The sequence below is a fragment of the Rhodamnia argentea genome, chromosome 10 (assembly GCF_020921035.1).
Source record: "Rhodamnia argentea isolate NSW1041297 chromosome 10, ASM2092103v1, whole genome shotgun sequence".
In the NCBI taxonomy this organism is placed as follows: Eukaryota; Viridiplantae; Streptophyta; class Magnoliopsida; order Myrtales; family Myrtaceae; genus Rhodamnia; species Rhodamnia argentea.
The window spans coordinates 19006926-19033921 of record NC_063159.1 but is presented as its reverse complement, the minus strand read 5'-3'; the positions used below and the strand labels follow the sequence as shown (position 1 = coordinate 19033921).

General features: G+C 44.3%; 5 protein-coding genes across 10 annotated transcripts; 3 read left to right on the top strand and 2 right to left on the bottom strand.

Annotated features, from left to right (window-relative positions):
* Window positions 1-61: 61 nt before the first annotated feature.
* LOC115747635 (chromatin remodeling protein EBS-like) lies at window positions 62-26834 on the top strand. Of its 5 annotated transcripts, none has more exons than XM_048271272.1 (6): window positions 62-103; window positions 21945-22104; window positions 22477-22819; window positions 23274-23342; window positions 24559-24694; window positions 25507-26010. In XM_048271272.1, the coding sequence occupies exons 2-6, from the start codon at window positions 22032-22034 to the stop codon at window positions 25531-25533; spliced, it is 648 nt and encodes a 215-aa protein (XP_048127229.1). In that variant the 5' UTR covers window positions 62-103; window positions 21945-22031; the 3' UTR covers window positions 25534-26010. The 5 variants fall into 5 exon arrangements, 4 of the variants coding, with proteins under 4 accessions (XP_048127229.1, XP_048127231.1, XP_048127230.1 ...); XR_004016145.2 differs by lacking the exon at window positions 62-103 and adding an exon at window positions 26551-26834 and having other exon boundaries at window positions 21788-22104; window positions 25507-25629; XM_048271273.1 differs by lacking the exon at window positions 62-103 and adding an exon at window positions 26551-26834 and having other exon boundaries at window positions 21788-22104; window positions 25507-25576.
* On the bottom strand, window positions 4139-6895 carry LOC115747632 (glucan endo-1,3-beta-D-glucosidase). Its single transcript, XM_030683853.2, has 4 exons — window positions 6436-6895; window positions 5825-6249; window positions 4750-5659; window positions 4139-4391 (listed from the first exon to the last, which is right to left on the bottom strand). Exons 1-4 carry the CDS (start codon window positions 6878-6880, stop codon window positions 4357-4359), a joined length of 1815 nt encoding a protein of 604 aa, XP_030539713.2. The 5' UTR covers window positions 6881-6895; the 3' UTR covers window positions 4139-4356.
* LOC115747634 lies at window positions 8121-13578 on the bottom strand. Of its 2 annotated transcripts, XR_007196686.1 has the most exons (11): window positions 13245-13578; window positions 12899-13052; window positions 12240-12414; window positions 11746-11861; window positions 11136-11195; window positions 10484-10631; window positions 9847-9913; window positions 9308-9379; window positions 9095-9160; window positions 8337-8758; window positions 8121-8148 (listed from the first exon to the last, which is right to left on the bottom strand). XR_007196686.1 is itself a non-coding variant. In XM_030683856.2 (10 exons), exons 1-10 carry the CDS (start codon window positions 13440-13442, stop codon window positions 8624-8626), a joined length of 1191 nt encoding a protein of 396 aa, XP_030539716.1. In that variant the 5' UTR covers window positions 13443-13578; the 3' UTR covers window positions 8308-8623. The 2 variants fall into 2 exon arrangements, 1 of the variants encoding a protein (XP_030539716.1); XM_030683856.2 differs by lacking the exon at window positions 8121-8148 and having other exon boundaries at window positions 8308-8758.
* LOC115747638 (glycine-rich RNA-binding protein 4, mitochondrial-like) lies at window positions 13747-16809 on the top strand. Its single transcript, XM_048271277.1, has 6 exons — window positions 13747-13981; window positions 14496-14730; window positions 14814-14882; window positions 15502-15608; window positions 15733-15855; window positions 16277-16809. The coding sequence occupies exons 2-5, from the start codon at window positions 14595-14597 to the stop codon at window positions 15844-15846; spliced, it is 426 nt and encodes a 141-aa protein (XP_048127234.1). The 5' UTR covers window positions 13747-13981; window positions 14496-14594; the 3' UTR covers window positions 15847-15855; window positions 16277-16809.
* Window positions 17564-20614, top strand: LOC115747633 (plant UBX domain-containing protein 4). The gene is made up of 4 exons (XM_030683854.2): window positions 17564-18193; window positions 19201-19477; window positions 19823-19918; window positions 20013-20614. The coding sequence occupies exons 1-4, from the start codon at window positions 17679-17681 to the stop codon at window positions 20394-20396; spliced, it is 1272 nt and encodes a 423-aa protein (XP_030539714.1). The 5' UTR covers window positions 17564-17678; the 3' UTR covers window positions 20397-20614.
* Window positions 26835-26996: the final 162 nt, after the last annotated feature.

Sequence of the window (26996 nt, the reverse complement as noted above, 5' to 3'; positions counted from 1 at the left end):
GAATGATGTGGGATGCAGGGTATGGCCCCCTGTCACTGTACATAATTGCTGGATCGCGAGCCCTTTCCTCAAAACGCCTCTCTCTCTCTCTCTCTCTCTCTCTAAAATTCTCTTCTATGACGTGATGCAAAAGAACAGGATACGTCCAGAAACGGTGTCGGAATCTCTCTCTGTCTCATTTATTTTTCTTTTCTTTTGGCTTTTTTTTTTTCCATATTATAAAGGACTTTTGTAGCATAACATTCTTTGAATAACTATGATAATAAGAGTGTGTTGTGAGTCATAAATTCTTAAAGAGTTAACATGATAATAAATTTTAATTAATTGTTATTTATTTTTTTATGGCCCAAAACAAACCGTTAGTATAACAGTAAGTCTTTATTATAAATTCCAATTCATTAAAGGGTATGAATTCGTCGGGGTGTCATGGCGTGGGAAATCCCAGCTTCATCCCAACTTGCATCCGATGGTGTGGACGAATGGCGGGCTCGTTCGAATGAACTAGGGATGAGCATGGTTTAGGTACGCGATTTCCACCTTAGAACCGGGAGTTGCCTACTAGGGATCGGTTTTGAAAAATTGAAACCGGGAACGCTCATTGATTCCATGGATCCACCTGGAAATGGACCACCGGTCCGATCCCCGTTTTCGAATGGGTCCATGAAACCGGTCCCACCAAGCTCACCGACCAAATAGAGATTGAAATTAATGATTGAGTGATTAGATTGAGATTAGGGATTCAAACGTTTGGCAAATGGAGGTGATCAAGAGCGAGAGAGGGAGGTGATGAACGATTGAATGTGCGGTTGTGAGTTGATGGGAGTCAAGGCCATGAGTTGATGGAAGTCGAGAGACGAAGATGGAGCCAGAGACGAAGGGACCGGGGTGAGAGTGAGAAACTAAGAGTCTAAGGAGAAAGAGAGAGAGAGTAGAGACCGAGATGAGAATGAGAGTTTGAGACCGGATGATTGAGTTTCGGATTAGGGATTTAGGATTTTTTAATTTTTTAAATTAAAAATTATATATATTACCAGTCCAGTCCCGGTGGACGGGTGGGCGGAACTGAAAACTGGACCATTTCTCTTAAGAACCAATGGTTTTGGGCCGGTCCGATTCTGGGCGATTTTCGATTTTTTTTGTATGCCCCTAGAATGAGCAGCGACTATGGCTTCCTGTGTTTCGACCGCGAACGTGGTGCGGACCTAGAAACTCCTCTCAGCGGGGGTCAATGGTGTGACCATTTAATCTAGCAGATCGAGTGAACATAGTATTCTGTTAAATTTCACTAAAAGAATTGAAAGTTCGATGTTGAACTTAGCTCGAATTAGTTCACATTTAATTTCTCGAGCTCGTATCAGAACGTAATTCATATTTTAAAGCTTAATCTCAACTGCTCTCAATTAAGGAAAAATATGATAAAACGTCATATAGTTATATTTACTAAACTTAACAAGAATATTTACGAACTCAATAACTTATGGGTTCCTCACCTCGTTTTGTACACCCAGTGGCATAAATAACCTCGTGCACCACAACTGTCCGCAGGTGACGCATCAAGTTGGGTAAAGAGAAAACCTTATTTTCATGTCGTAAATTGTGTTGTTTTGAACTTAACAAAGTCAAGTTTTAGTATTAAATGTTTCGTGAGGTCAAACTTTCATGGTAGTTCTCGAAAGACATCGTCGTTCCGGCGAAACAACTAGTAAATGTTCTCACCGAAAACCGACGTTTGGTGTTGATGACGTTATCAGAAAGGTGTCGATTATTCTTACCAAACTGCTTATTGGACAAAATATCTTTCTCCGAAAGTAGTTCTTCGGCCTTAAAATATGTTAAAGGCTTCGTGGTAATTCCGGATATGAATAATTCAGATAAATAAGGAAATAAATACTTTTGTTTCCAAACAAGACTATACAAATGCAAATCGAACCGGAGTTTGACTCGACGGAAAAGTTTGTGAAGTATGCCTATTACAAACGAATAAAGTCATCAACACAAAACATCTATTACAAATGACAACCTTTACTAGTCGATGAAGTCATTGATAGTCATCGTAGATTTTACTGAGTGTTGGAACTTGAGGGCGGTGATAAATAATCGATTCCAGAAATAATTGTCGAGTGGCTATTTTGTAATTTTTTACAGATAAATGTCACCTAATAGTAGGAAATTGCACAATAAATTTTTGCAACCACAAATAAGATTAGGAAGTTATTTTTTCTTTCAAATTCAGTAATCATTGCACGTAATACCGTATGTAACAGTTTGGAGAGGGTTATAAATACCTCAAGTGTATTGACGATAACTAGCCCCTTTGAATTAAGGGTGAGCAAAAGAACATACCGAACCGGCTAGATTTGGGCATTTCCGGTTCCTAAAATTTAGAATTGATGAATATGTATCTGGTTTCGGATTTTAGGCATGGACCCACCCATTCGACTGGACTAATTTTTTTTTTTAATTTTTACAATTCTAAATTTTCAAAACCCTAATTCACATTATTATCTCACTCAGAATTGGTCACACACGCCCGTTGCTCACGCCTCTTCATGTCACTTCTCTCCATCTCGGTCACTCGCGCTGCCTCCCTCTCGCAGCTCCTACGCCTTTCACTTCGCTCAGTCTCATACGCTCGCACCTCTTGCTTCCCTCTCCCTCGCGGCTCGACGACGCCTCCCTCTGTCCTTCTCGCTCGACGCCTCCTTCCCGGCTCCCTCTCAGGTGATGAGTGAAGCTGCGTCTAGTGTGATTTGTGTGAACCTCTAAAACACTAGAAGGCAATTCGCAATCTCTAGTACGCCACATTTGTAGACAATAGTTAGTTTTTTTTTTTTCAAGTGATGGTTTGTGCAGCTTGCATTAGCTTCGGCATTGTCGGTGGGGATGAATTTTTTCCCGATTCACAAGCTTAGTACTAACTAGAGGAATTCCTGCTTGAATTTCTTTTTTGTCTTTATCCCGTCAAGCATAGGATGCCAACTGGTGGTTGGGTCCTCAGGGCTGAATTTTTCGTAAGACCCTTTTGTTCTTTCAGATATGAATGGCTGTGATCGTACCATTACCTGTTTTCAGTATATAGAAAGAGTGCCAGGGAATTTGGTAATGTTGGATCTTGAAGAAGCTAAGAAGGAGGAGGGGGGGATAGGAAAATGGATAAAAAAAAAAGAGATACATCCGTTTCCTGGATCCACTCGGGGACCGGACCGGACCGGTCGGTTCGGTTACCGCGTGGGTCTAGGACCGGGTGGATTGGTTTTCAGTTCCTCAAACTGAGGACCGATCCTTATGATTTAGCTCCTGATTTCACAGTGAGATCGATTCATCCAAAGACTGATAACCCCTCAAAGTTTGAATCAATCTAAGAACTCCACGTTCTTTTGCCAATTTACTTCAATGCATTTTTTACATGGCTCGATGCGATTGTCTCTGATCGCCGCACCTTCAATTTTCTCTGTCATTTACTTTCCCGTCCGAACTCAACAAACGAATCGTCGTGACCCCTCCTCTCTGTCGATTCGCACCAATCAATCAATCCATATTTTGAAAGGCGTTTTCATCCGCACATTTTCGGCGAAACAGATACTGCTGCAATGGCTAGATGTTTCGCACATCTTCAATTTCTGTAATGATATTCCCCGTTGCCTAGAGCCAAGTCACATGCGATGATGTGTTAAAGTGTGGAAAGTAGGGGAGAGAGAGGCACATGGGCCATATGGTCGCAACTTTCTTCTGCGTGTTCCTAGCGTATATTAAAAAAAAAAACAGTACAAAAAAGTAGGGACCACTTAGGGTTTTCCGAGCCGCCAACGACACAAAATGGTTGCTGCTATTGCGAGCCCAAGACAGTGCCCTCTCCCTGGTTGGTCCCCACCAAATTCAGTGACCTCCGCGTGGGACTCACCGGCTCGTACGGGTCGGGCCAGCTCCACCCGCAAGTCTCACCCTCCCGTCACCTCCTCGGGAGCCGGGGGGTTTTATTTCCTCCGGTTTTGGTCCTGAAGAGACGCGACGACTCGGATGAACCGGTCACAGCGGCCCCCTTTTCCCCACGGGTCGGAATGTGGGCACAAAGCGGGTCGAGAGAGTTGCAGTAAAGCAATGTAGACGGAGGAAAACATAACATCATCAAATCTGAATATGGACAAAAGCTACAACTAGTGGAAGATTTTTTTATATTTTTTTTTTGAACTTTTTCAACAACTCTAGGGATTAGATACAAAGCACAGAGACCCACCAATAAAAAAAAAATTGTAGGATTCTACATTTAAACCCCCCTACCAAAAGCTGAAAATAACAATTTGATCCCTAAGGCCCTTGACCTCATCACCATCCATCCATCCATCATCGGGACCGGCTTCAGTATCCCGTGGGGAACTCGCATTTCCCAAACTCTGCCAAAGAAAAAAGCCGCACCATTTAGTACTCTGATAAGAAAATTTACAGTACTAGTAGTACTAGTAGTAGTGGAGAAGAGAAGAAAACTGGAAAAGCATGGAGGGAGCAAGCAAGCTTCAAAGTCAAAGAATGGTCGTCAGAGTGTTGTTAGTAGTGTCAGATCAGTGGAAAAAAAGAGCAAAGAAAGGATTAAATTTTCCCAGCCATTCACGTGGTGCTGCCTTCTCTTCTCTGACTAATTTTGACCTTTTTCTCGTGACAACCTGGACTCCGCTTTGGGAGTTTCACCAAATGTTTTCAATCATCATCGACCTCGCGCACTCGCGATATACGTAAAGAGTGGAAAATACGTACTGGGAGGCTGGGATACGATGGAGGCGGCCCCACCGAAGTCGCAGGTCCAGAACCCCCGACCCATCTTCTGGTAGTAGCTGTTGAACGCGTACGACGCGTGCGCCTCCACCGTGTTCGGGTCGTAGCACGTCGACCCGGGCTGGATCGGCCGGCAGTCCGCCCTTCCCTCCCCGCACGCGAAGTCCAGTGCCGCCTGCAGCTTCTCCTTCCCGGCCTCGCCGCTGGCCACGCACCACGTGTTCGGCCCCGATGAGCTCTTCGACACTCCCCCTCCGCCCCTCACCGGCGCCGCGACCGTCCTCTGCCCGCCGCTCGCCGGCGTCGACTTCCCGCTGTCGTGGTAGTTCTTGAGCCCCTCCACGGTGAAGGGTATGTCGTAGACCTTGTCCTCGTTCGGGTAGAAGAGGCCGTAGTTCTGCTCCGACGAGGGGCCGGGCTTCTTGTTCTCGTTGAAGAGCGCGAACAGGTAGACCGTGAGGTCGGCCTGCGGCCTCCGGGGTGTGCCGCCGCCGGTGAGGATCCGGCGGACGAGGTTGCCGTTGTAGGCGGCAGCATTGTCCTTGCTCGCGCCGACCTCGTTCTCGTCGCCCTTGGAGGGCCAGCCCGTCTCGGTGACGACCATCTTGATGTCGTCGTACTTGAGGGCAGACATGGCGGCGAAGACGGCGTCGATCTGGGCGTCAAAGAGGCTGAAGTAGCGCAGCCCGTTGCCGGCGTCGACAACGCCCGGGTTCTCTCGGAAGAGGGCGTAGTCCATGGAGATGACGTCGGAGTTGGACTCGTAGGCGAAGAAGGGGTAGGCGTTAACCATGAGGTACGAACCGGTCTGGCGGAGGAACTCAAGCATGGGCTTGAACACCGGTTCGATGAGCTCGGGCCGGAACGAACCGGCTGAGGAAGGGTAGGAGGCCTGCAAAACAAATAAAGGGGTGTCGAATCGTCGATTCTGTACACTAACAGAAGAACACAACTCAAGACCAAAAAGATGAAAGGAAAAAAAAAATTATACTTTGACGCGACACGAACACGATTGAACATGTCTTGAGACGCCACAAATTGACAGCCTCTCTCATACCTGCAAGGCGCTGAGGGCGATGGGCGAGGAGATCTTGATGGCGTTGTGGAGGTTGTACTTGACGAGGGCGGTGTGGATGTTCTTCATGGCGGGGACGAGGAACTTGGTGGTGTTGCGCGGGTCGACGAAGACCTCGTTGCCGACGGCGATGGCCTCGATCTGGGTGGCGGGGTGGTAGGCGGCGACGTTGCGCTGGACCCAGACGAGGGAGTAGGAGAGGCTGCGGGCCGCGGCGAAGAGGAGCTCGTTGGGGAGGTCGACGGTGAGCCTGATGCCGGAGCCGGCGAAGGCGTGGAGGACGGCGGGGTCGGCGTCGTAGATCTTCACCTTCTCGATGCCCTGCGACTTGAGGAGCTGCACCACCTTGGAGGCCGACGGCAGGTTGTTGGCCACCCGCCCGTAGTTCACTCCGATGGAACCACCATCTGTCCACACAACAACACCCATTAGAAAAGAGAGAGAGAAAGCAAGAAAAAGCACGGCATTGTGCTCCTTCGTGCTTTCTGCGGTGACTGTGAGTCGGAAAGCTTTCAAAATTGCACTGCATTTGAATGTTTCGCGAGAAAAAAAACACGGTGAACGAGGAAAGGAGAGAGCTTGAGATAACTTACCTGCAAGACAGAGAACAGAGAGAAGTAAGAAGCAGAAGAAGGAGGAGGAAAGAGGAAGACGCTCCATAATGCGTTGGTGGTTCTTCGGAGGAGAAACAGAGGAAGAGAGAGTATAGAGAGGAGGAGCGAATGCCTCTCCTCTGTTTCTTCTGTCTGGCGAACGAGCGAGCGAGTTGGTGGGAGCGAGTGGAAGTGAGCGAGCGAGTGATAAAAAGGAGGAGGAAGAAGAGGGGAGTGCCGTTGCGAAGATCGAGATGGTGAGGTGGGACCCAGGGGTGGGGTCGTGGGGACAAGGAGAGAGAGAAGTCATCACCTCGTGGGCCCTCGTCACTCTGTGTCTCACGTGTCCCCACGCCACGCCACAATCGGGACTGTTCACAAAAACTCGACCGTTGGATGTGGCGGTCCCACCGGACCATGTACAATCCGAGGCCGAGGATTCCATCGTTTGTCCCTCCCCACCCTTGGATCCCGCTTTGCTTATTAAAGCGCTCCCAACGTCCCGCTATCTATCTATATTTGCTGCGACTGCGAAAGGCATTTAGTTAAAGGGTAAAAGAAATGTACCTTTACTTCCCTTTTCTCTTTTACCTCTATCCATCCAACTTATATAACACTTTTTTTTTTTTTTGGGGGTCGAAACTTATATAACACTTTGAAGACCGATCTCTCGTAAAAGCGACGCCTTTATCCGCATTGGTATCTTCTTCTTTCTAACCCCCCGCCATTTTGTTTCGTGCATTACTAACACATTTCGACGTGAATGTCCGAGAGACGCTAACCATGCGCATTGAGATTCCTGTTAAAATTAGATGCCGACGGAGCGACGAGTTTGTCAACCTTTTAAAGTTTTTCTGTCACAGCATCGCTTATGCCTAAACGCTACAATCCCGAAACAGATATAGAGATACGTCTCGAAGAATGTAGGAGTTTTTCGCAGAAATGCCCGCGGAGGAAGGGAGGAATTCGATGCTGATTACAGATACAGATACCTCACTCTTTTTGTCCAGCCACTGATAGAAAAGAGGGACGTCGAAACATGTGATAGGATCTCACCGGTAGATTTGTACATGTTCCACCATAGCCGCTGATTGGAACTAGTAAATGAATTCTACGCTCTTGGGTAATCCATCCATTCTATAACGAGCTTGTGATGCATGGGACCTGTGCAGTATTTCCCCCACCCGATCTCTCCCTTTGTCTCTCTCTCGGGCGGCCCGAATTTCGAACGTTAAGAGCATCGTGGCACCGACAAATCCTTGTCCTGATGCGGGAGGGAAACAAGGCTTTGTCGCCAGTGTTGGAAGATAGTTTAGGCACTAGCTGGGCTCCTCCTCGGAAAAAACGCCGGTGCAAGGAACGAGAAGTAGACATCGGTCTTCGTCCCATCTCCCGAAGCATCTCTTCTTCTCTTTTGTCTATCGTTCTCGTTTCAAGATTTTTCATTTTGACTAAAACCGACAAAACAATTCCCGAATAACAGCGCAGCCCTCGTAATTCTAGGGACGCAATCCTCGAGAAATATGTTAATTCTCGTGTATGAGCGAGCTCCATTACTCACCCACAAAGGGGCTAGTCTCATGGACACATTGAGCTTTGCCTACATGTCACTAGTACGTTTCTACGTACGCCGACATCGCCCATGCAAAGTGCAGTGCCAAGAAAATACTGGGAATCATCAAGAAGAGGCAAAATACGAGAGCAGGGAGCGTACTCTCTATTCAACATGTTGCGAAGTGAACATCACTTCAGGATCTGTAAGCACATGCTCCAAAAGAGCGAGCGTGTATATTTCTTCTCCTGACCTTCTCGTTACAAAAAGTTAGAGGCCTTTTTGCCTTTGAAAGACCGCGAGGGCGCAAATGCCAAGAAGAGGCAAAATACGAGAGCAGGGAGCGTACTCTCTATTCAACATGTTGCGAAGTGAACATCACTTCAGGATCTGTAAGCACATGCTCCAAAAGAGCGAGCGTGTATATTTCTTCTCCTGACCTTCTCGTTACAAAAAGTAGAGGCCTTTTTGCCTTTGAAAGACGGCGAGGGCGCAAATGCCAAGAGTGAAAAGCCGATTACAGGTAATAAATGCGACATTTTACAACGGTTACAAGGAATGAGCGCACCTGGTTATGATCGGCGAATGTTTGCTTGTGAAACGGAACTAAATGAATGCCTTTGTTATCGTTTCGCCTCAGGCAGTCTCTTTATCAGGTCCGCTGTACATGGTGATGCACGCTGAAATTAGGACAAGAAAACACCCGACAAGCCGCCCAAAAGATGGGGATAGTCTTCGTGAACCAATTCCCCAAAACTGTGATAGTGCAACCTACATGACAAATGAAGGTAAAGGATTAAACTGTGATAAGCCATTGATATATGATCACATGTTAAACGGTAGAAACCCATCGTGAATAGCAAATGAAGAAACTGGTCACATCCATCTGTAATCATAGTTGATACACTCAGGGGCGGCACGTAAAGCATTGTGGAAATCACTTGCCCAATTGGATGAAAGATGCATGCGCTTCTCTAATTGGAATGCCCCTGACCAACTAGAACCTTGCAGCTAGTAATGGAAAAAATGAACAAACAATGCAGCCAACATACAGTTCAACCATCGACAAGGACAGTCTTCGATAATTGAAGCAAAAAAGAAAAGTACCTCAATGAACTGGATGTTTGTAACTTTGCTAGTCTTTTCAAGCTGAAGAGCCCGCGCCAATAACAGCTGCAAGTTAACACCACAGACAGACCCCATTAAGATGCTACAGCAAGTCAGGAGACCAGAGAGAGAGGAAGAGGATGGGAGAATTTAGTGACTAGTGAAGATTGGTGAGCTGAAGATAAAATAAGCACAAAAAAGGGCTAGGAGCACCTCTGCCAGAAAGGCCAGCACACCAAATACCACCATAAGGAAAACTGTGTAATAGCTAGGCAGCACAAAATCCTGTACCACAAAGATAGAAAAAACATCTGAAATTGCAGCGGCTGCGGCATAAAATTGTAGTCATTGCAGCGGCTGCGGCATAAAGTTGTAGTCATTACAGCACGTGCAAATTGATGTCAATAGCGACATCAGGAAAATAACCTGATGGATTTGGTCGCTACATAAAATTATGAAAATGCAGATTTCATATGGGCACATGTCTGATACAAGCTTGTGCCATGTGCTGGACTGTACAGTATCTAGCTGTCCAACCAACATATTCAGCAAGTATCCTAAGTCCACATACTAGCACTTGAAGGCTTAAAGGTATCAAAGAATTAGGTCAATCATGGCGATCCTGAACCGGAAATTTATAGAATTAGGTCAAATCTAGTGAGTTTAATAAAAATATCTAGAAGCCTGGTATTTTAACCTGATTGAACCAAGAATTTACTTCTAAGGGAACACACCAAGTCCCACGAACTTACCTCAAACGAAAACGTGCAGAGTCCAGCAGCAGGGCTAGCCAGCAAGGCAAATGAAAACACAGTCGCCCTGAAAAGTAGAAGCAACAGTAGCAATGAGTTCTATATACAATTTCCAGAGGGGGAAATAACTTTCTTCATCATGATCACGATTTGCAAGGTTACACTTATCCACTTCCACCAAAGAGTAAGGAGCCAATTTACATCAACATAGGAGAGGACTCAGAGATACCATACTGAATCAATAATTTTCCTAAGGTTTCTTTAGCATGAGAGAGAGAGAAAGAGAGAGAGACAGTTGGATCATTGTCTTAGATATGTTTAGATATGCTCTAATGCATTTCAAGATTCAAGCTATTATCATATAAAAAACAACTGCATCTATGCTTCAGTTCACTGAGGGAAAGGCCTGCAAATGACAGATATCAATCTATAGTTGGATCATGAGAGAGAGCAAAAGAGAGAGAGACAGTTGGATCATTGTCTTAGATATGTTTAGATATGCTCTAATGCATTTCAAGATTCAAGCTATGATCATATAAAAAACAACTGCATCTATGCTTCAGTTCACTGAGGGGAAGGCCTGCAAATGACAGATATCAATCTATAGTATAAACGTGCTCATGAAAAAAAATTGTACATAGGTTGATCCGTTTCTCTGGCTCCTGCTCGAATAAGACAATAGCTGATTCCACCAGTTATTGCCGAAAATAAGCCAACTAGCACTGCCAATATATGGTGACTTCCCTTAACATAAGCTTGTACTTTGCCAGCTTTATTTAATACCCCTGTAAAAGTCGATAATCAGTTTGAAGTTAAAACCTTTCTAATCTTTCATTTACAGGCAGTTCTTACAATGGAAAATACATTAAAAAAAATCAATTTTCAATTGATACAAAAATAATCCAACTCCTGTACCCCGTACAAGAGGCTCATTGCCAGGTTAGAAGATGAATTGTTCACAGAACTGAACCATGATACTATTAATACTCATGACACTCTCTAGCTCACAATTTTCTTGCTCATAAACTCACACGGGTCTCAAAACATACATAGTCACAGAAGTTGAGAGGAACCGGTTAAAAAGAAGATGAATCAGTGGGGCAATTAAACCTAAACTTGCAGATGCTTTTCATTTGTTTTCCTTTTGTGGTTTAGCATCCTGTACTATCATGAAATCAGGACACATTAGCGCAACTGAAATCAAACCAGACATTCCGTTTTATGAACATTCCCAAAGCAACTGACATCCAGCATGTACTTTAAAAGGTTCTGCAAACTCACTTGTATACCTTGTGTGACAAGCATCTGCTGGAAGATAAAAAGCACACCAAAGTAACTGCAAGCAAGACCTAGGACAAGAAAAGATCAAGGTAAGCAGTCACGCACTGGTGAACCATAATACCAAGGCAGCCAAACCAGGTACTACTTCCATCAAATAGCTACAAAACAAGTTCCATTAGAACAGAATCAATACTTAGAGAGACATACATGATCAAAGTTTCAAAAGACAACCAGGAGAGTATTATAGGATATGAATGTATCTTCTCAAATAGTATTATGAATGTATACATTGCATTGCAGAAACTCCAAACAGCCAAGGCCTCGAAATCGACCATAAATATAGCACAAGTAAACGCAATGAACTTAGCCTTGTGACCCAATCCAGCAGACCAGATTTTCTACACACCCCTTTCTCAAGCATTTATACTTAAAAAGAATTTGTCTAGGAACAAAGCATCTTTTACTCCTGCAGCTATATATGAGGAAAGAAGCTACAAATATACCATATCTCTCACTCTCTCTCTCTCTCTCTCTCAACTGTCAACCTATATAGAAGACATGGGTTCATAAGAAGAGATTTTCATAGTAAATAAAATTCCAACTGAAAAAAGAACACACCTCCTATATCCCCAATTCTCAACTTCTCCCGCAATATGATTCTCGCCGCTATTGAAGCCATAATTGGAGTTGTGAAGCTCAAAATAATGGCCTGAGACAAAGGTAATCTTTGAATGCTGAAATGAAAAAGAAAGAAGGTTCAACTCAATTTAGAATGAATGGTACTTGAAAAACTTCAATATCAATACAAGCATGGGAATGTAGGAAAGAGAACAGCCACATGTTTTAAAATCAAATGTTGAAGCAAAGAAATTAAGCGTCAGCCGATTTGGAATGCCATGTCACACCAAGAATGTAGAGGTAATGAGTCTATCCTATTGACGTTGCTGACAACTCAAATGTGCACCAATGGGGATCCATTGTTCTTTGAAGTACAAGAAGATACTCCAGATGGACTTAAAAAGGAGAACATGAACACCTCTAAAGCAAAAAGGCACTGCATAAGCATAAGGATGAGACGAATTCTGGAACAAAGCATATCTACCGTCACTTACCAATAAATAAAACTCATTAGTGAGAGATATCCAAGTAGAGCTCTTGAAAATAAAAGCTTTCTAGCATGTTTGGGCTCAAATAATGGCTGTCCACCCTTCCTCAACCACAGATACGATGATATCAAAATTAGCGTACATCGGGCAAATGCGGTCTCAAACAATGGAATTGACTGAGCTGTCATGACAGAATTAAGGGGAGAAAATCAGTCTGCATCCAAAACAAATGACATCTCAATCCTGGTCCGAAAAGAATTATATCAAATGAAGGTCGATGAGTTTAAGAATGATTATCAGAGACAATGTATTATGACGCCCCGAGACTGGAGAAGATGAAAAAAGAAATCATTCAAGAAGTAATCCCATAGGACATATAGTAGAATATATAGTTCCAATCTGAGTTACCTAGTTCTCACCGTCGTATAAGGGTTAGAAGGCATTACATTATGTAAACGGGGAAGTAGCTTCTTTTCTGGGGTACACATGATATGAAGCTCTTCCTCATGGTTGCTTAGGCAATACATTAGGCAACCGTGATTCTTCGGTGATGTTATATATATAAGTCCAGCAGCTACATTCAGACTAAGATGTACTTATATCAGGGTGTTTCATTCGACGATAAGCACCGAGAGACTTGACACCAGCGAAAAGTCAATACTAACCAGAGAAAGCGTCAGAAACAGCTTCCATCAAAAAGTAGATCATAGATGACGCAGCCATGCACAACAGACCAGAGTATCTGGATCCACTCCACACCCACAAAGCACACTGAACTGCAGGAGACACCTCGGCATCGTGTGATCTGATTATTTGCTCCTACGAAAGCATAACATGGTCAAACTTACTTCTCCAATTGCGGCTTCATCTGCAAATTGCAATTACGAGCAAGAAAGAGAGACAACAACACGCAACAGAACATTCACGAGCGTCAACCAGTTCAGCACAAACACAACCAACCGGCTATCCAATTGTTCTATGTCGGGGCTGAATTGGGGTCAAATTCGTTACCCTAGGTTTTCGTTGAGGATAGGAGATGGCGAATATGTTGATCTTAGGCTTCTCGGACTGATTCAACAGAGGCGTTATCTCGGGAGCATCGCCGTTAACATCGGTGGCGGCAGCGGCAGCGGCTTCCGACGGTGAAGATGCGTCGCTCACGATCAGCTCCACCGCGCGATCTCCTTCATTCGCCTCCGCCGACGCCATTCGCACATCGAAGATTCTCAGCGATGGATTGAAAGTGGCGGTGATATGCGAGACGGTAGGTCAATGGTCATTCATCTTTACCATTCCAATTTGGCGATTGGCACATTCAAACCAATTGTATTTTTTTTCTCTTTCTTGTCGAGAGGTGAGTCAGGTGACGGTCTCCATGGATAGAGCGACGGGAGAACTGTCAAAAAGAGGTGAGCGAGTTGGTGCTTACTGGACCGGGTTACCGGTCCAACCGTGAGACGGGCGTCGAGTCGTCGACTAGGGCCGGCCCCCACCCCCCACACACTAAAAGCGTTCCACTTCAGCCCGCACTCCCACCAGTCTTCCACTTCGCCTCTCACATCGCGCCAAGCTGTCCGCTCAGCCAACCAACCATCAGGCTGCCACCACCTCCGCCGCCAGCGACTCCGGCTACAGCGCAGAAACCGCCCCTAAAGACTGAAGACTGCCAACTGCAACGAACGCCGCTCCTTCACCTCTGAAAAACCCTTCAGGAGAGATTGGAGGATCTCAGCATTCGTCGCGGAAAGGTACGCAGGCCGTCTCAAGAATAAGATAGACTGCTTGAGCGAATTTCTTCATTCAGTAGCCAGAAACGAAACCTGATTTCACAGAAACTGGACTCTCGGGTTCAGTTTTAAGGTGGCCATGCCATATTAGACTCTCTTGCTCGAGCACGAAGGATGGGCAATTCATCGTGTTCATCATCTGAACGGAACGGATTCCTTCAATGAGAATCATATGATGGCATTCAGTTCCTTAATATTCAAACACTGCAGCTTGCATAATTGGTTTTCAGAAAGATTAAATTGTTTTTTGTTCGTCAGTCGTGTTACATGAGATTGAAGAACATAGGGTGCCTATCTCAATTACTAAAATTATGGTTGCATCCGAATGATGATCACGTCTTTTGTGTATTTCCTCACACCGTGGAAGTATCCCCATGTTGTTGGACTAGAGTAATTGACTGTTATGCGAGACAAATTTCTTGTGAATATCCTGCTTTTGTATGCTGATACTCTGACTCTGTCTTTTTCTTGGTAAGGAACATTGTTTTGGTGCCAACCAGTCGTGAGTATCTTTCGAAGTATAAAGAGAAGGGAGAGATCTGCGTCCTTTTGGTAGCACTTAGCAGGGCTCAGCATGGACAGGACTTTGATGTTCCTGGTGCGAAGGGCTTTGACAGTTCAAAACCCAAACCAGACCTTTAGCTTACGCCGCTTTTGTTCTCCACCCATGTCGTGTTCGTCTCCCTCCAATAGTAAACTCTTTGTTGGTGGTGTGTTCTGTTGTCTCGGCTTCATTCCATTAGCATCACGTAAAGCACTTGGGTGTCTAATTTTATGGATCTTGGTGTCATAGGACTGTCGTGGTCAGTTGATGAGAAGTCCTTGAAAGATGCTTTCTCTTCATTTGGGGAGGTCACTGAAGGTAAAGCAATCTCCAAAAGCCTAACATTGATACAAATTCTGTACTGATTTGCTAACTTGTGTTCTAGTTCATCAAAGCATCTCAAGTGAGCAAAGTGAGACTCTGATTGTGAATGGAAATGTGTTTTGGTTTACTATTTGGTCAAAAGAAGCGGGCAAAAAGAACAGATGCAGGTGTGGACTGCTGACTGGCAAGCTATTAATCTATTTGATAGGCCCACTTAAGGATCTCTCCAATTACTAGATCCGATATTTGGAAATGGCTCAATTTTGTAGTAAGTTACTTCACCCTATGCTCTGCGGGTGAATGCTGCCATGTGATGCCCATGATGGGGGCTGAAAAGCTATGTAATTGCTGCTAATTCGTAATTATCAAATTTGCAGTATTGATTCAGTTCCGAGACTTCTTGTGTTGATCTTCTAAAATCATTTGCTTCTAAAGATTCATCTATTAAAACACCATTACTCAAAGGAAGACATGCACCAACACAAGTACTCTTGGTATTAGTGATGGTTAACATGCTCAGGATTAGACGAAGGGGAAAAATGTTCTTACTTTCTGATGGCCTGCAACTGTGTCTGAAGTTTTCTTTTGCTAACTGCCTCGAGTTTTGTTTCAGTTAAGATTTTGTATGACAAAGACAGTGGTAGATCAAGAGGCTTTGGTTTTGTTTGTTTTACAAACCAAGCTGAGGCTACATGTGCAAAAGATGCCATGGATGGGAAGGTGAATAAGTATGAGATTTCCCCATTTCATTTTCTTTCCTTTCTGCGTTGTATAAGGTTCAAGTTCTGTTCATGTTTCTCAAAATTCGAGAACTATATTCCAACTATGGCACGTTTGGTTGTAGGCATTGCTAGGCCGACCCTTAAGGATAAGCTACGCTCTTGAAAAGGTCCGTGGTGCTCCAGTTGTTGTCCCTCGCCTCTCGAGTATTGGTGATGACACCAGTCTGAAGCGGTGATCTTCCCTGGTATTTTGTTTGTCTCAGCATTGACTTACTGCAAAAGGAGTAACTAAGACACCTAAATTGTCCGTGACAGCCAAATATCCTTTGGTCCTCCCTTATCATCGAATTTACCTTGAGAAAGAAAAGGGCTTTCTTTGCTTGTACCCAATATTAGTAGGAATTAGAACTCACAGAAAGCTTATCAAGACGCAATTTGTTTATGCAGTCAGCGCCATTACAGGCTGAAAGATTAATGTGAGGTCTGAGCCTCGTCTTTCTAGTCGCAGTCCACCGTTTTCTGCTTATAGCATTCCGACTCATATGAAGAGTTGCAAGTAGCTCATATGCAGAAACAGAATACGTGTAATTAGCACTATTAACTATTGATAGTAGTTGTGGTGATCTTTTTGATATCTTTACCTTTCAACCCTTCTACTTTATGCAGCTTGAGACTGAGACTGGTCTTGGCAAAGGAAGTGAATCAACTCGCCCAGTGAAAAGGGAAACGGACATACTCCCTATTTATGAAGCAATGTCTCGTTTGCCTGGAGGATCAAACACTGATGAAGCTTGGTTTCAATTACCTGGAGGATCTATTACTGAGGTGTAATCATCAGCTATTTTGATAACTGTGTCATTTCGCCTTTTCACCTCACCGTAATAGCAGTGACAGGCTTTCAGGGGCCACGAATCATGCTAGTCGCTGGAATCCATAAGTATGCCTTAGTGGGTGCCCATTGATGACCTTTCCTAGTGGGGATTGATACTCTCATTGAGAAACTTGACTATTGTTTGATGAACTATTTGCCCCTCCTGCTTATGAGGCTGAAGTGTTAATTCTGCACTATCCTCTCTTTCTAGTCTTCCTTCTGTTAGCCTTGACACTTTCTTTATTCCTGCTCCGGAATGAACTTGCTGTAGGAATGCTTGATCAGTGGTGTTCAAAAATGTGTTCATGTTACTTCTTTTGTTCTCCAACTCGTTAGATTCTTTTAACTTCATTTTTCTGGAGGTTTCTTTTCGTCGAAAGTCAATAAAAGGCGATGGATTGAAGAGGTGTATCAAGAACTTCAGGGACAGGAGACCGGAGCATTTGGATTGGCCAATCTCCTGAGAATAAGTATGATAGTGAGGAAAGTTAATATACACTGGTAAGAATGGTTATATGAGCTAACATCGGAGATGAACGTGACTCACAAGCGTACAAGCCATAAGGTAGACCTTTATGGGCCAAAGGCCTAATGGGCCCGCCCAGGAATGGGTGGGCTTGGCCTAATACTTTCGCACGAGTGGGCGGGCCTGGCTATTCGTTTGGGCCCTACGTAGGACCTTCGGTCTGCCCACCTTCTCAAATCACAGTAAAAATTGTCTTTGAAAAGAAAAGTTTGGAACCTCTTAAAAATTTCCATCTCTTATGCTGTTTATTAATTTATTTCTATATTTTAACACGATTATGTTGCTTTACACACATTTTCAAACTTTTACCAACTTGAATTTCGTACTCAATTTTGTCTTTTTGAAAACATCCACATGTGGCCATGTCGGCGGGCCTGACACTTGAACAAGCCCGTGATTTCGGGCTTCGTCAAGCCCATAGTATCCATGTGGGCCCGGCTGACCTGTCCAGTCCAGGTCCATGTATCGAACGATTCGCTGCATTGCCAACTCCTCCAACGAGACGTCGTTTTAGTCTCAGGAACAGCGAGCTTTTCCACTGAAGCGGTGCCGTAGCAGCAAAGACAGCTATGGATCCCCCAGTCACTCCATCGACATTCGAATCGCAGCTGACTTGAGAAGAAACACAAGCAGCGGCTCCATCGAAGAGTCTCAGCCCCCAACCAATCGCCATGGACAACGAGCCCATGGAGTCGGCGCTCAAGGGCGACGAGGACAACGCCGCCACGATCAACTCCTTCCGCGAGATCACTTCTTCCTCTCGTGAGGAGGCCGTCTTCTTCCTCGAGAGCCACAATTGGGACCTCGACGCCGCTGTCTCGACGTTCCTCGACAACAACACCCTCGCCGACGCTCCCCCGCTCCCCGTCCCCGTCCCCGTTCCCGTCCCGGCTTCCCCTAACTCGCCCTCTCAGTCGCCTTCCTACTCCCCGTCGCTGGCGCAGTCCCCATCGCTGTCGTACTCCCCGTCGCGGTCCCCGTCGAGGTCCCGATCGGCTTCGCCGGCCAGGGCTCCCTACGAGCTGCGCTCGCGCCGCGCTACCAAGGCGAAGAAGAAGCCGGATAAGCCGTCCGGCAGCCGGACACGCGGCGTCCGCACGCTGGCGGATCTGAACCAGCCAGTTGATCATGGCTCGGACAGCGACTCTGACGAACCGCAGGAGTACTATACTGGTGGCGAAAAGAGGTCTTTTTTTGTGTGTCCTGACATTCGTTTTACTCAGATGCACGATAAGCTATGCTAAAGGCGGCGGCGGCTTGCATTTGTTTCAATAATTTTGCTTCAAATCGACTGATAGGAAATAAGTTTCCCGCCCGTAGTTTCTAATCTCTCTGGAAATAAGAAGTTGAGGTTGTTTGCTTCTTTGGATAATTGTGAATTAGGCATAATTGAAGATCGGTCTAGAGCTGTCATTGTTTGATCTGTTGGTGAGTGGTGAGTTGCTAGAGTGAAACTTGCGTTGAATTTTTCATGGTTTGTACCTGTCGGTTGGAAACTATGTGTACTCCTCTTTGGAACTAGCAGGAAGCGAAACTCATTCTCAGCCAATGACTTCCATCATCTTTCCATGTAATCCTTTTGATGATAAAAACTTGAGCTTTCTGATAAGATTTTGTGATAAGGGTGTACTTTCACTTATTCAACTTCCTTAGTATTTTAGTCTTTCAAATTTTGCTGGTCTAGTTGATAGAGTAGAAGTACGCTGGACATTTTGTCAGCACCGGGTGTTTTTAACCATTCTTGTCACTGTTCCTTGAACGACAGTAGAGAGGATATTAGCCGAAGAGAAGAATCCTGCTGTTCTTCTATTATTGCGTGCTAGAGCGAGAGTTATCTAGTTGTGATGAGCTAACTCTGAGACCAAACTTAAGTAGGTGATTTTGCGATGAGCGGAAGAAATGTTGGTGCAGCATCAGAAGCCTTTTGAAAATGAAACCGCGAACTTTTTCTCGCCGAACTTATGTGGGTGATTTTGCAATGAGCGGAAAACCTCCGCCATGTCCTTGGAATGTGAGCTTCCTCCTTAAAAATTCAAAGTGAAGAAGAAATAATAGCACTTTTGTCCTGTTTTCAGTTTTGAAAGTTTGCTGAGCAATTACAGTATTTATGCGATGTTCCATCTGGTATTGTCATATCAGATTTTGTTTGATTAGTGATATACTGCTGTCCAATTTAATGTTCTTCTGGAGCAGTGGAATGCTTGTCCAAGATCCCACCAAGGGGAATGATGTAGATTCAATTTTTAATCAAGCTAGAGAAAGGGGTGTGGAAAGACCTGCTGATAACCAGTCATCAAGATCAAGAAGCTTTACTGGTCGAGGGAGATTGCTTTCTGGGGAGGTCATCTCATCTGCTCCTGAGCACCCTGAAGTGGTCACCCACACAATTACGTTTTGGCAGAATGGATTTACTGTTGATGATGGTCCTCTGCGGAGGATGGATGATCCTGAAAATGCTCAATTCTTGGAGGTATGTGACATGATTCTCTCCAGGCTTTTTCTTGTGGCTAGTAGCATCTATCTCTGTTATGGCTCTTGTAAAAAGTATGCACTAGGCCTGTAATTTGTGGTTAAGTTCAAGAAATTTGAGGTTTGCACTGCTCAGGCAAGATTGTCTGATATATTTCTTTAAAGTCGCTAAAGTCCCATTTAAGCTAGTCACTGGCTAAAGTTCCCAGGTCTGTTTATATTGAGTCATGTCATAACCAGAAAATGGATGATATCACGATTCACAAGAATGGCTCAAAATATATGTGCCATTTTTTATATTTGGCTACTTTGTCGCATTACTCATTCCTGTTAATGTAACGTGCAGAGCATCAAGAATTCAGAGTGTCCTCAAGAACTTGCTCCAGCTGATCGGAGGACTGCAGTGCATGTTGATCTTGTGAGGCGCGAAGAACCCTACAACGTAAGTCTTCCTTTCCTCCCAAGTTGCTTCTGCTAGTCCTTTTGTCATCGCAGCAGTGAGATGTGATTATGTGGATCTGTTCTCTTCCCTGCAGGAACCAAAGAAACCCCAATTTCCATTCCGTGGAACAGGAAGAACTCTAGGCAGCACAAGCAGCTCTCCTGCTGCTTCTGAACCCACTGTTGCTGCCTCTTCCATTAATACTCCACCAACTCCGTTCATGGGTCTAGTGGTGGATGATTCGTTGCCGTCCACTTCTATTCAACTCAGGTTAGCCGATGGGACGCGCATGGTCTCTCGCTTCAACTATAGCCATACGATTCGGGATGTTCGTGCCTTCATCGATGCGTCCAGGCCTGGCGGGGAAAGAAATTACCAGTTGCAGACTATGGGGTTCCCCCCCAAGAAACTCAACGATCTGGATCAGACGATAGAGCAAGCTGGAATAGCTAATTCGGTGGTTATCCAAAAGTTCTAAGTGGCTTCCTGGGAGAAGTCAGAAGTGCTACTCTCAGATTAAATTAAGCTCCGTCGCATGTTTATTATTCAGAAAACTTGCCCCCGAATGAGATCCAAACGACCCTTAGGAGACATATTCTTGCTGCAAAGCAAGAGTTTTTGGTTGTTGAAGTGTGGATGCCAATCTCATTGAATTCTTCAGTTAAAACCGGGAAGAATAGATATTTCCTTCTAGCCTCATCATGTTCAGTGTCGCTGCCGCTGAATCATGTTATAATCCACATACGGGTGTGCCTTGGTCCACTGTGGCTGATCTGGAAGGGAAACGCTGTCGATCCACAGAAGAGTAGAGTTTGTCATCTCGTTCGCGTGACGGTTGATTAACTTGTAGATCTCAACTCGATGCTTGTTGGGACACAATTAAACCCTTGAAGCAGGACCAAGATGATCATTCTGAGTCCATGTCTTCCGTCCTTGAAGCTCCCTTGGTCGGGTCAGGTGGTTGCATTGTTCTGAACGCTGGAAATGTAGTGATTCCAAAGGGGTGGTCAACGTCGTTGTGTCATCCTCCACCTAACAAGGATTCCGTCAGAAGTTCCAGCTTTTTGTATCATGCCAAGGCCACCAACATTTTCATGCTGAGTCGTGGACGAAGCAGAGATATAGAGAATCAGAGATGGCCCAACCTATCAATCGTATCTACAACCGTTAGCGATAGCGCCCAACCTGACCAAACTTTTGCTGTGATTCTCATGGTACAAACCATCCTGCTGTCTTCCGTTCTAGTGAGGCTTTGGTGAGTTTGGAACGTTGACAAATTAGTGCAATCTTCCTCGCGAAGTCGCATGACCTATAGCTTCTACGTGCGGTCCATTTTACGACAACGAATATCGAGAGCGACGAATCAAGGCGGTGTTTTTTGAGCTCTTTTTATTTATTTATTTAAATCAGATTTTGAACCCGTTTCAACACCGATAGATTGGTCACGAGCGAAAAGAAGAAAAAAGAAAAATCAGGAGGGTGGGTACCTCTGTAATTGCAGCAATAGACAAGGTTTGAATTTGGGTGACAATGAATGAAGTCAACGGGGTCCCGCTTTCTGGAAATTTTATTTATTTATCTATTTATTTATTTATTTTTTGGAGTTTAGTAACAAAGCAAATATTATGCGATTCCAAGTAAGAAAGTCCTCCTCTCATGTTTTGCGTGGTTAATGTTTTAATGAGTTAAAACGTTCAAATTAAATAGGCACAGTATGCCAAACCCAATTTTCCCCCCTGGAGAGAAGATAAAAAAAAATTAAAAAAAATGAAAAAAGAGAGAAGAGGACAAAGAAGACCCTTGTGGGATTTATTACAGCGGATGACGTGGCATGCACTGAGTGACCAACTTCAATCATCCTCGCACCCCGACAACGCGACACGAGAACCCGCTCCCCCCTCCTCTTTCTCTATGCTCAAACGCCATTATCGCCTCTGCTGTGCTTAGGGCTTCCTCAATCGCCTTCCCAGTTCCACCCCCAAAAAACCCTCCGCTCGAACTCCGAGAAAGACCTGGCGAGCCGATACTCTCTCTCCATTGATTGACGTTTCTCCGCTCGGCGATACGAATCCGAGCTCCGCGAGCGCGACCAGCCCAGCTTCACTCTCCGCTGATGGCGAAGACCAAACCGGGAAGGAAGGACCTCGACTCCTACACCATCAAAGGCACCAACAAAGTCGTCCGACGTAACCTTCTCTCCTCTCCGATCCCTCTTCGCGGCCCGCGTTTCTCTTTCCTCTCTCGGCATTGCCCGTCTCGCTCGTTGCTCCGTCGATGTAGATTTTTCCGCCTTTGAGCGCAGTGTTTTCGAGTGTTTTTTTGCGTCCTGAAATTGCGCGCGCGCGTGTCGAAGTAGCTGGTGGTCTCTTCGTGTGAGGCGGGGTCGTGGGCTCTCCGCTGTCCGTCCTCGAAACCTGCATTTCTCTCGCATTTCGCTTGCGCGAGAGGCTTTGCCTCAAACGTTCAAGGGGTTTGAGTTGATTGTTGCTCTGGTGCTCGGATTATGACAAATTTCATGCGGAAGTTGATGCGGGAATTCCTTCCGTTTTGTGTTGCAGCTGGAGATTGCGTTCTCATGCGCTCGCCGGAGTCCGGCAAGCCGCCTTACGTGGCGCGCGTGGAGAAGATAGAGGCCGACCACCGTAACAACGTCAAAGTCCATGTCCGGTGGTATTACCGGCCAGAGGAATCGATTGGAGGGCGCAGGCAGTTCCATGGAGTGAAGGAGCTGTTCCTGTCGGATCACTTTGATGTGCAGAGTGCCCACACTATTGAAGGGAAGTGCACGGTGCACACTTTCAAGAACTACACCAAGCTTGAGAATGTTGGAGGAGAGGATTATTTCTGCCGGTTTGAATACAAGGCTGCCACCGGAGCATTCACTCCAGACCGAGTAGCTGTGTGAGCTCCAGATTTTTGTCCCTGTCATTCATTTGAGTAATCTCATTTGGCTTAGCCATAGAAAATAGTATCGATCAGAGAGGTTGGCATTTTTAAGTGGATATTGATGGACTTTCTAGTGTTATTGCAGATGTACTTATTTGCCTGGTTCATACTTTAGTTCCTGTTTGCTATAGTTTGCCTTTTGGCATGGACGGTCAGTTCTTTAAGGTTAAGTGGCGACTTGTATATCTGTTTTTCTTGCAGCTCGCTTTTTTCATTCTGGCGATTGGTTCAAAAGAATTTCTAGTGCGGGCCACTGGGTGTTTGTAGAGCTCTCTCATTTTAAAATTTAAGTCAGTCTCTTGGTTCTGGTAGAGAGAGAAAGGTCTTTCTTGGTTAAATTTCTGTTCATGTCTTCCTTTTCGGTTTTCTGGTATTTAACTAGCATTAATTTTGGGTTTGTATTTTGAAGGTACTGCAAGTGTGAGATGCCGTATAACCCAGATGATCTCATGGTGCAATGCGAAGGGTGCAAGGACTGGTACTAGATATAAGGCTACTAGTTCAGTTTCTCTTAATATAACTTTGTGTTGTTAATTGAATTTCTGAGTGATTCAAGCAGGCATCCCATTTGAGTGGCTTAGGCTGTGTCCATGTGCTTAAGTTCTCTTTTTAAGTTATGTTTACTTATTCATGATATGTTTGATTTCCCTTTGATCTGTTTCTGCTTTATTTGTTGTCAATTCAGAGTATCACCTCTTCATAAGCTTCCGTCGTCACTTTTGGATACAAATAGTTGTCTAGTGCCAGGTCTTTAACATTGTCGGAGATGATGCCTATGCCTAAGCTAACTTTCTATATTCTGCGCTTGTTGGAATTTAAATGAGCCTAGTCTTCTTGTTGCCAAAAGCAAGGATTAGCTGTTCTGGTGTCTCTTTTTGCTCTTATTTCCATTGGGTGGACTTTTATGAAGCTTGATTCCTGCTATAGATGGTTGTATCTGTTTCAATGGTTATCAACTCTGATGAGGTTTACATCCATTGACAAACTTACAGCTAGGATGATTTTTTAGAAAATAAATGGTAAATAAATCAAGCACATTATATAGCCTCCTCGAGGTGTATACGTATAAATAGTAAATGTTCAAGTGGCTCTAAATAATCCTCTTCGTTAAGTTCACCTGTAGCTCACTGGTCTCTTGGTCATTGCATTCTTCGTTTGAAGGTTATACTTTGGAGCTTTAACATGGGTAGATTCCTTTCAGGATGCCCCTTCAACTAACATCTATATTTATTATGTCAAGATATCTAAAATGACGAGGATGTGGTTATGATTTGTTCTTTCTGTTCATCCAAAAGGATGTTGTCTTGATGAAGTTACTTGTCCAGGACTCCCTTGTGACTTACAGCATGCAAACCCTCTAATTTCTCTGCCAAGCACTTCCTTGTCATATGTAGACCATTGTAAATTACACAGAGGAAGTTTGTAATTGGTGTCACCTTGTTTTGCTTTGTTAAATGGTAGCATATAGGCAAACCTTTATAGCCACAGAGCAATTCTTTGAAGGACATGTTGGCCAATGGTTGCATTTCAATGGTCATTTCACTGCGGTTGGTACTGCATGCATCTCTGTTATTTACCGACGCTTGCCAAGCTGAGTTTCCTGTGCTGTGATGTGGTCATTTCTTCAGTTTGTTACTGTATTGTGCTTTTTAATTATCATGCATGACAAAAACCACGGTAATCGGATGTCGTAGGTTCCATCCTTCTTGTATGGGTATGACGATTGAAGAAGCAAAGAAGTTAGAATACTTTTTATGTACCGACTGTTCTACTGAAGATGATGCCAAACGATCCATACAGTTTCCTGTATCACCTTCAACCGAGACGAAGGTGAAGATGTGCCTCCCTTTCTCTCTGGCCTTAGTTTCAATGTGCGCTTGTGTGGTACATGCTGCCATGCATCGTTAATAAACGTAGATCATGTGGAAACTTGCAGCTTTTTGTAATCTCCTAGTGAAGAGATGGTTGTTTTCTCTTTCATTGGCATAAGCATCTTCTTCTTCTTAAATTCAGTTTCACATGTGACCATCCACATCAATAAGCTGCCTGAGAATATTGGTTATCAAGGAAGCTTGTAGTTCCTGTTGTGGGTTTGCCCTTCTATGATCTCCCAGGGAACCATTCCATGGGGCATAATGCTCTCCCTTTCTGTAAATGGGCCTGGGTTTTCACCACTATTCAGTGCTTCCCTTCACCATCCAACACCACCCTCCTTTTCCCCGGTTTACCTAATTCAACGTGGGACAAATGAGTGCATCCGTTTTAGGTTGGTTTTGTCGTAACTGAATTGAAAGCGTTGTAAATCACTGATACTTTGTGACCGAAATGCAAGCTAGTGGCGTTTTGTATTGGATTACGACTATACGTGTGTGGTTGCAATTTGTTACACTGGGGCACCATAGACCCATCCGGTTGTCAAATAGTAGCGACACTTTCATTCATCATGTGGTTCATCTGAAATCTTGTCAATTGATGAAGAGATTTACTCTGTAATTCTGTTTGCTTTTCAAGAAACTCTCTTTTGGTTTTAGTAGTCAGTCGACTAACTCTGATGTGCTTAGATTGAATTCTAGTGTTTGTGTTATGGCTTTGTCACATTTTCTGAAGCATTCCCTCTTAATTTCCTCGTGCATTGTTTTTAGGTGGAGGCAAAGCGTCGGAAGAGGTGACTTGTAGACTATGATGCGGAGAGGGCTGGTACTTATTTTCCTGGTATCAGCTCCAGTGTTGTTATCCTGTTCTTGAACTGTACAGCAAAGAACACTGTGAGCATCAATTAGGGATATTTGATTTTTCTTTTTGTCTCTAAGTAGATTAGAGTGAGTAGAGGACACTGTCTTTTATGTTGCCACGTGCATTGAATCTGCTTGAAAAAGAGTGCATAGACCACGCTTCAGCACGAGGAGCGAGGAAACTTAGACTAGACTAAGCCATTCCTCGCTTTATTGGGACAGACGCAGTGAAATTGTTCGGTCTTTTTTCCACAGTTTTTGCCAGTTGGTTAAATTGAGTGACTGCAAGCGGATTTTTCTTTTCTTTTTCCTCAGTTGTTGGTTTCACTCATGTTTTTGTTCATCTCTTTGTATCATGTGCAAATGTGCTGAATTGTTGGTGAATACCAAGTTGCAGGCCCATTCTTGTTGCTTTTTGTTATGCCTGTAAATTATGATCTCAAATTAGCAGCAACCAGGTAGAGCTATAATAGGTATATAGAGAGACAGAACTAAGAATAGGGAGAGTGGAAAGGAGTTTGTGAAGACTTGGACACAGACGAAACAAGAGAGAGGAGGAATTTGAGGGAGGAATGTTGTATCGATTCTTCATATTCTGAGTGCATTTCCTTGATATGTTGGCATGTAAAGGTTCTTACATAATGATTCGTTAAAAACAGAAAAATGCTTGAAAATGCCTAGCCAGCTATCATAATTCATTAAGCTGCAATTGACGTGTCCTCTTTTAGCTATGAATGTACCTATCTAAGTTTGACTTGCTACCTCGACCTGCATATAAATTCCAGGTTCTCCACACATTTCGCGACTCCTACCGAGGAGCAAATTCAAAGAAATAAACCCAAAGTGCATAGCAGGCAGCGTGCCGCTGCTAATTTTCTTGTTTCCGTTTCATTTGTTTCTTTCAGCTGATCGAAACTAATCACCCGTAGAATGTTCTCTTTGACCCATTTTTAGGGCAAAGTCCGATGCAACCGAGGAATAAAAGCTCGATGTTTCTGCTCCGATGTTAGGCACCGTGAGCAGTGGTCTTTGCTTCTGCCTTGATCTGTCTTTCCCGCTGATTCTAACAATTACGAAAGGCTGTGATGCGGATGTTCATGTAGGGTGTAAGTTGTGTGGAATGGATGTCCTGTTAGCAGGGGAAGTTTGTTTGTGGTTCTTCTATCTTCATGTCCTTCCGGGGAAAAAGGTGACTTGAAAGTGCGATGGAGAATGTCACAAGAAGTTATACTTTCAACTCCTATCGAGCGGTTGAACAAAAAATATATCGACTGTGTTCAACTCAAAACAGATTTCGCGATTAACCAAAGAAAAAAATGAGCATATTCAAAAAATAATAAAATATTAATAAAAATGTTCACATAGTGTCAATCGTGGCATGTAGGACGGTTCATGTTTAT

Excerpts from the sequence above, each read along its gene's own strand:
- LOC115747632 (XM_030683853.2), bottom strand. The coding sequence starts at position 6,880 with ATGGAATCCTCGGCCTCGGATTGTACATGGTCCGGTGGGACCGCCACA. Across the intron at positions 5,660-5,824 it reads TCGCCCTCAGCGCCTTGCAG|GCCTCCTACCCTTCCTCAGC; the intron begins GTATGAGAGAGG and ends TTTGTTTTGCAG. Across the intron at positions 4,392-4,749 it reads CATCGTATCCCAGCCTCCCA|AGTTTGGGAAATGCGAGTTC; the intron begins GTACGTATTTTC and ends TTTCTTTGGCAG.
- LOC115747634 (XM_030683856.2), bottom strand. The coding sequence starts at position 13,442 with ATGGCGTCGGCGGAGGCGAATGAAGGAGATCGCGCGGTGGAGCTGATC. Across the intron at positions 11,196-11,745 it reads GAGAATTGGGGATATAGGAG|GTCTTGCTTGCAGTTACTTT; the intron begins GTGTGTTCTTTT and ends TTCTTGTCCTAG. Across the intron at positions 8,759-9,094 it reads CAAACATCCAGTTCATTGAG|GTTGCACTATCACAGTTTTG; the intron begins GTACTTTTCTTT and ends TTTGTCATGTAG.
- LOC115747638 (XM_048271277.1), top strand. The coding sequence starts at position 14,595 with ATGGACAGGACTTTGATGTTCCTGGTGCGAAGGGCTTTGACAGTTCAA. Across the intron at positions 14,731-14,813 it reads TAGTAAACTCTTTGTTGGTG|GACTGTCGTGGTCAGTTGAT; the intron begins GTGTGTTCTGTT and ends TTGGTGTCATAG. Across the intron at positions 14,883-15,501 it reads ATTTGGGGAGGTCACTGAAG|TTAAGATTTTGTATGACAAA; the intron begins GTAAAGCAATCT and ends GTTTTGTTTCAG.
- LOC115747633 (XM_030683854.2), top strand. The coding sequence starts at position 17,679 with ATGGACAACGAGCCCATGGAGTCGGCGCTCAAGGGCGACGAGGACAAC. Across the intron at positions 18,194-19,200 it reads TATACTGGTGGCGAAAAGAG|TGGAATGCTTGTCCAAGATC; the intron begins GTCTTTTTTTGT and ends CTTCTGGAGCAG. Across the intron at positions 19,919-20,012 it reads GGCGCGAAGAACCCTACAAC|GAACCAAAGAAACCCCAATT; the intron begins GTAAGTCTTCCT and ends TCTTCCCTGCAG.
- LOC115747635 (XM_048271273.1), top strand. The coding sequence starts at position 22,032 with ATGGCGAAGACCAAACCGGGAAGGAAGGACCTCGACTCCTACACCATC. Across the intron at positions 22,105-22,476 it reads CACCAACAAAGTCGTCCGAC|CTGGAGATTGCGTTCTCATG; the intron begins GTAACCTTCTCT and ends TTTGTGTTGCAG. Across the intron at positions 22,820-23,273 it reads ACTCCAGACCGAGTAGCTGT|GTACTGCAAGTGTGAGATGC; the intron begins GTGAGCTCCAGA and ends TGTATTTTGAAG.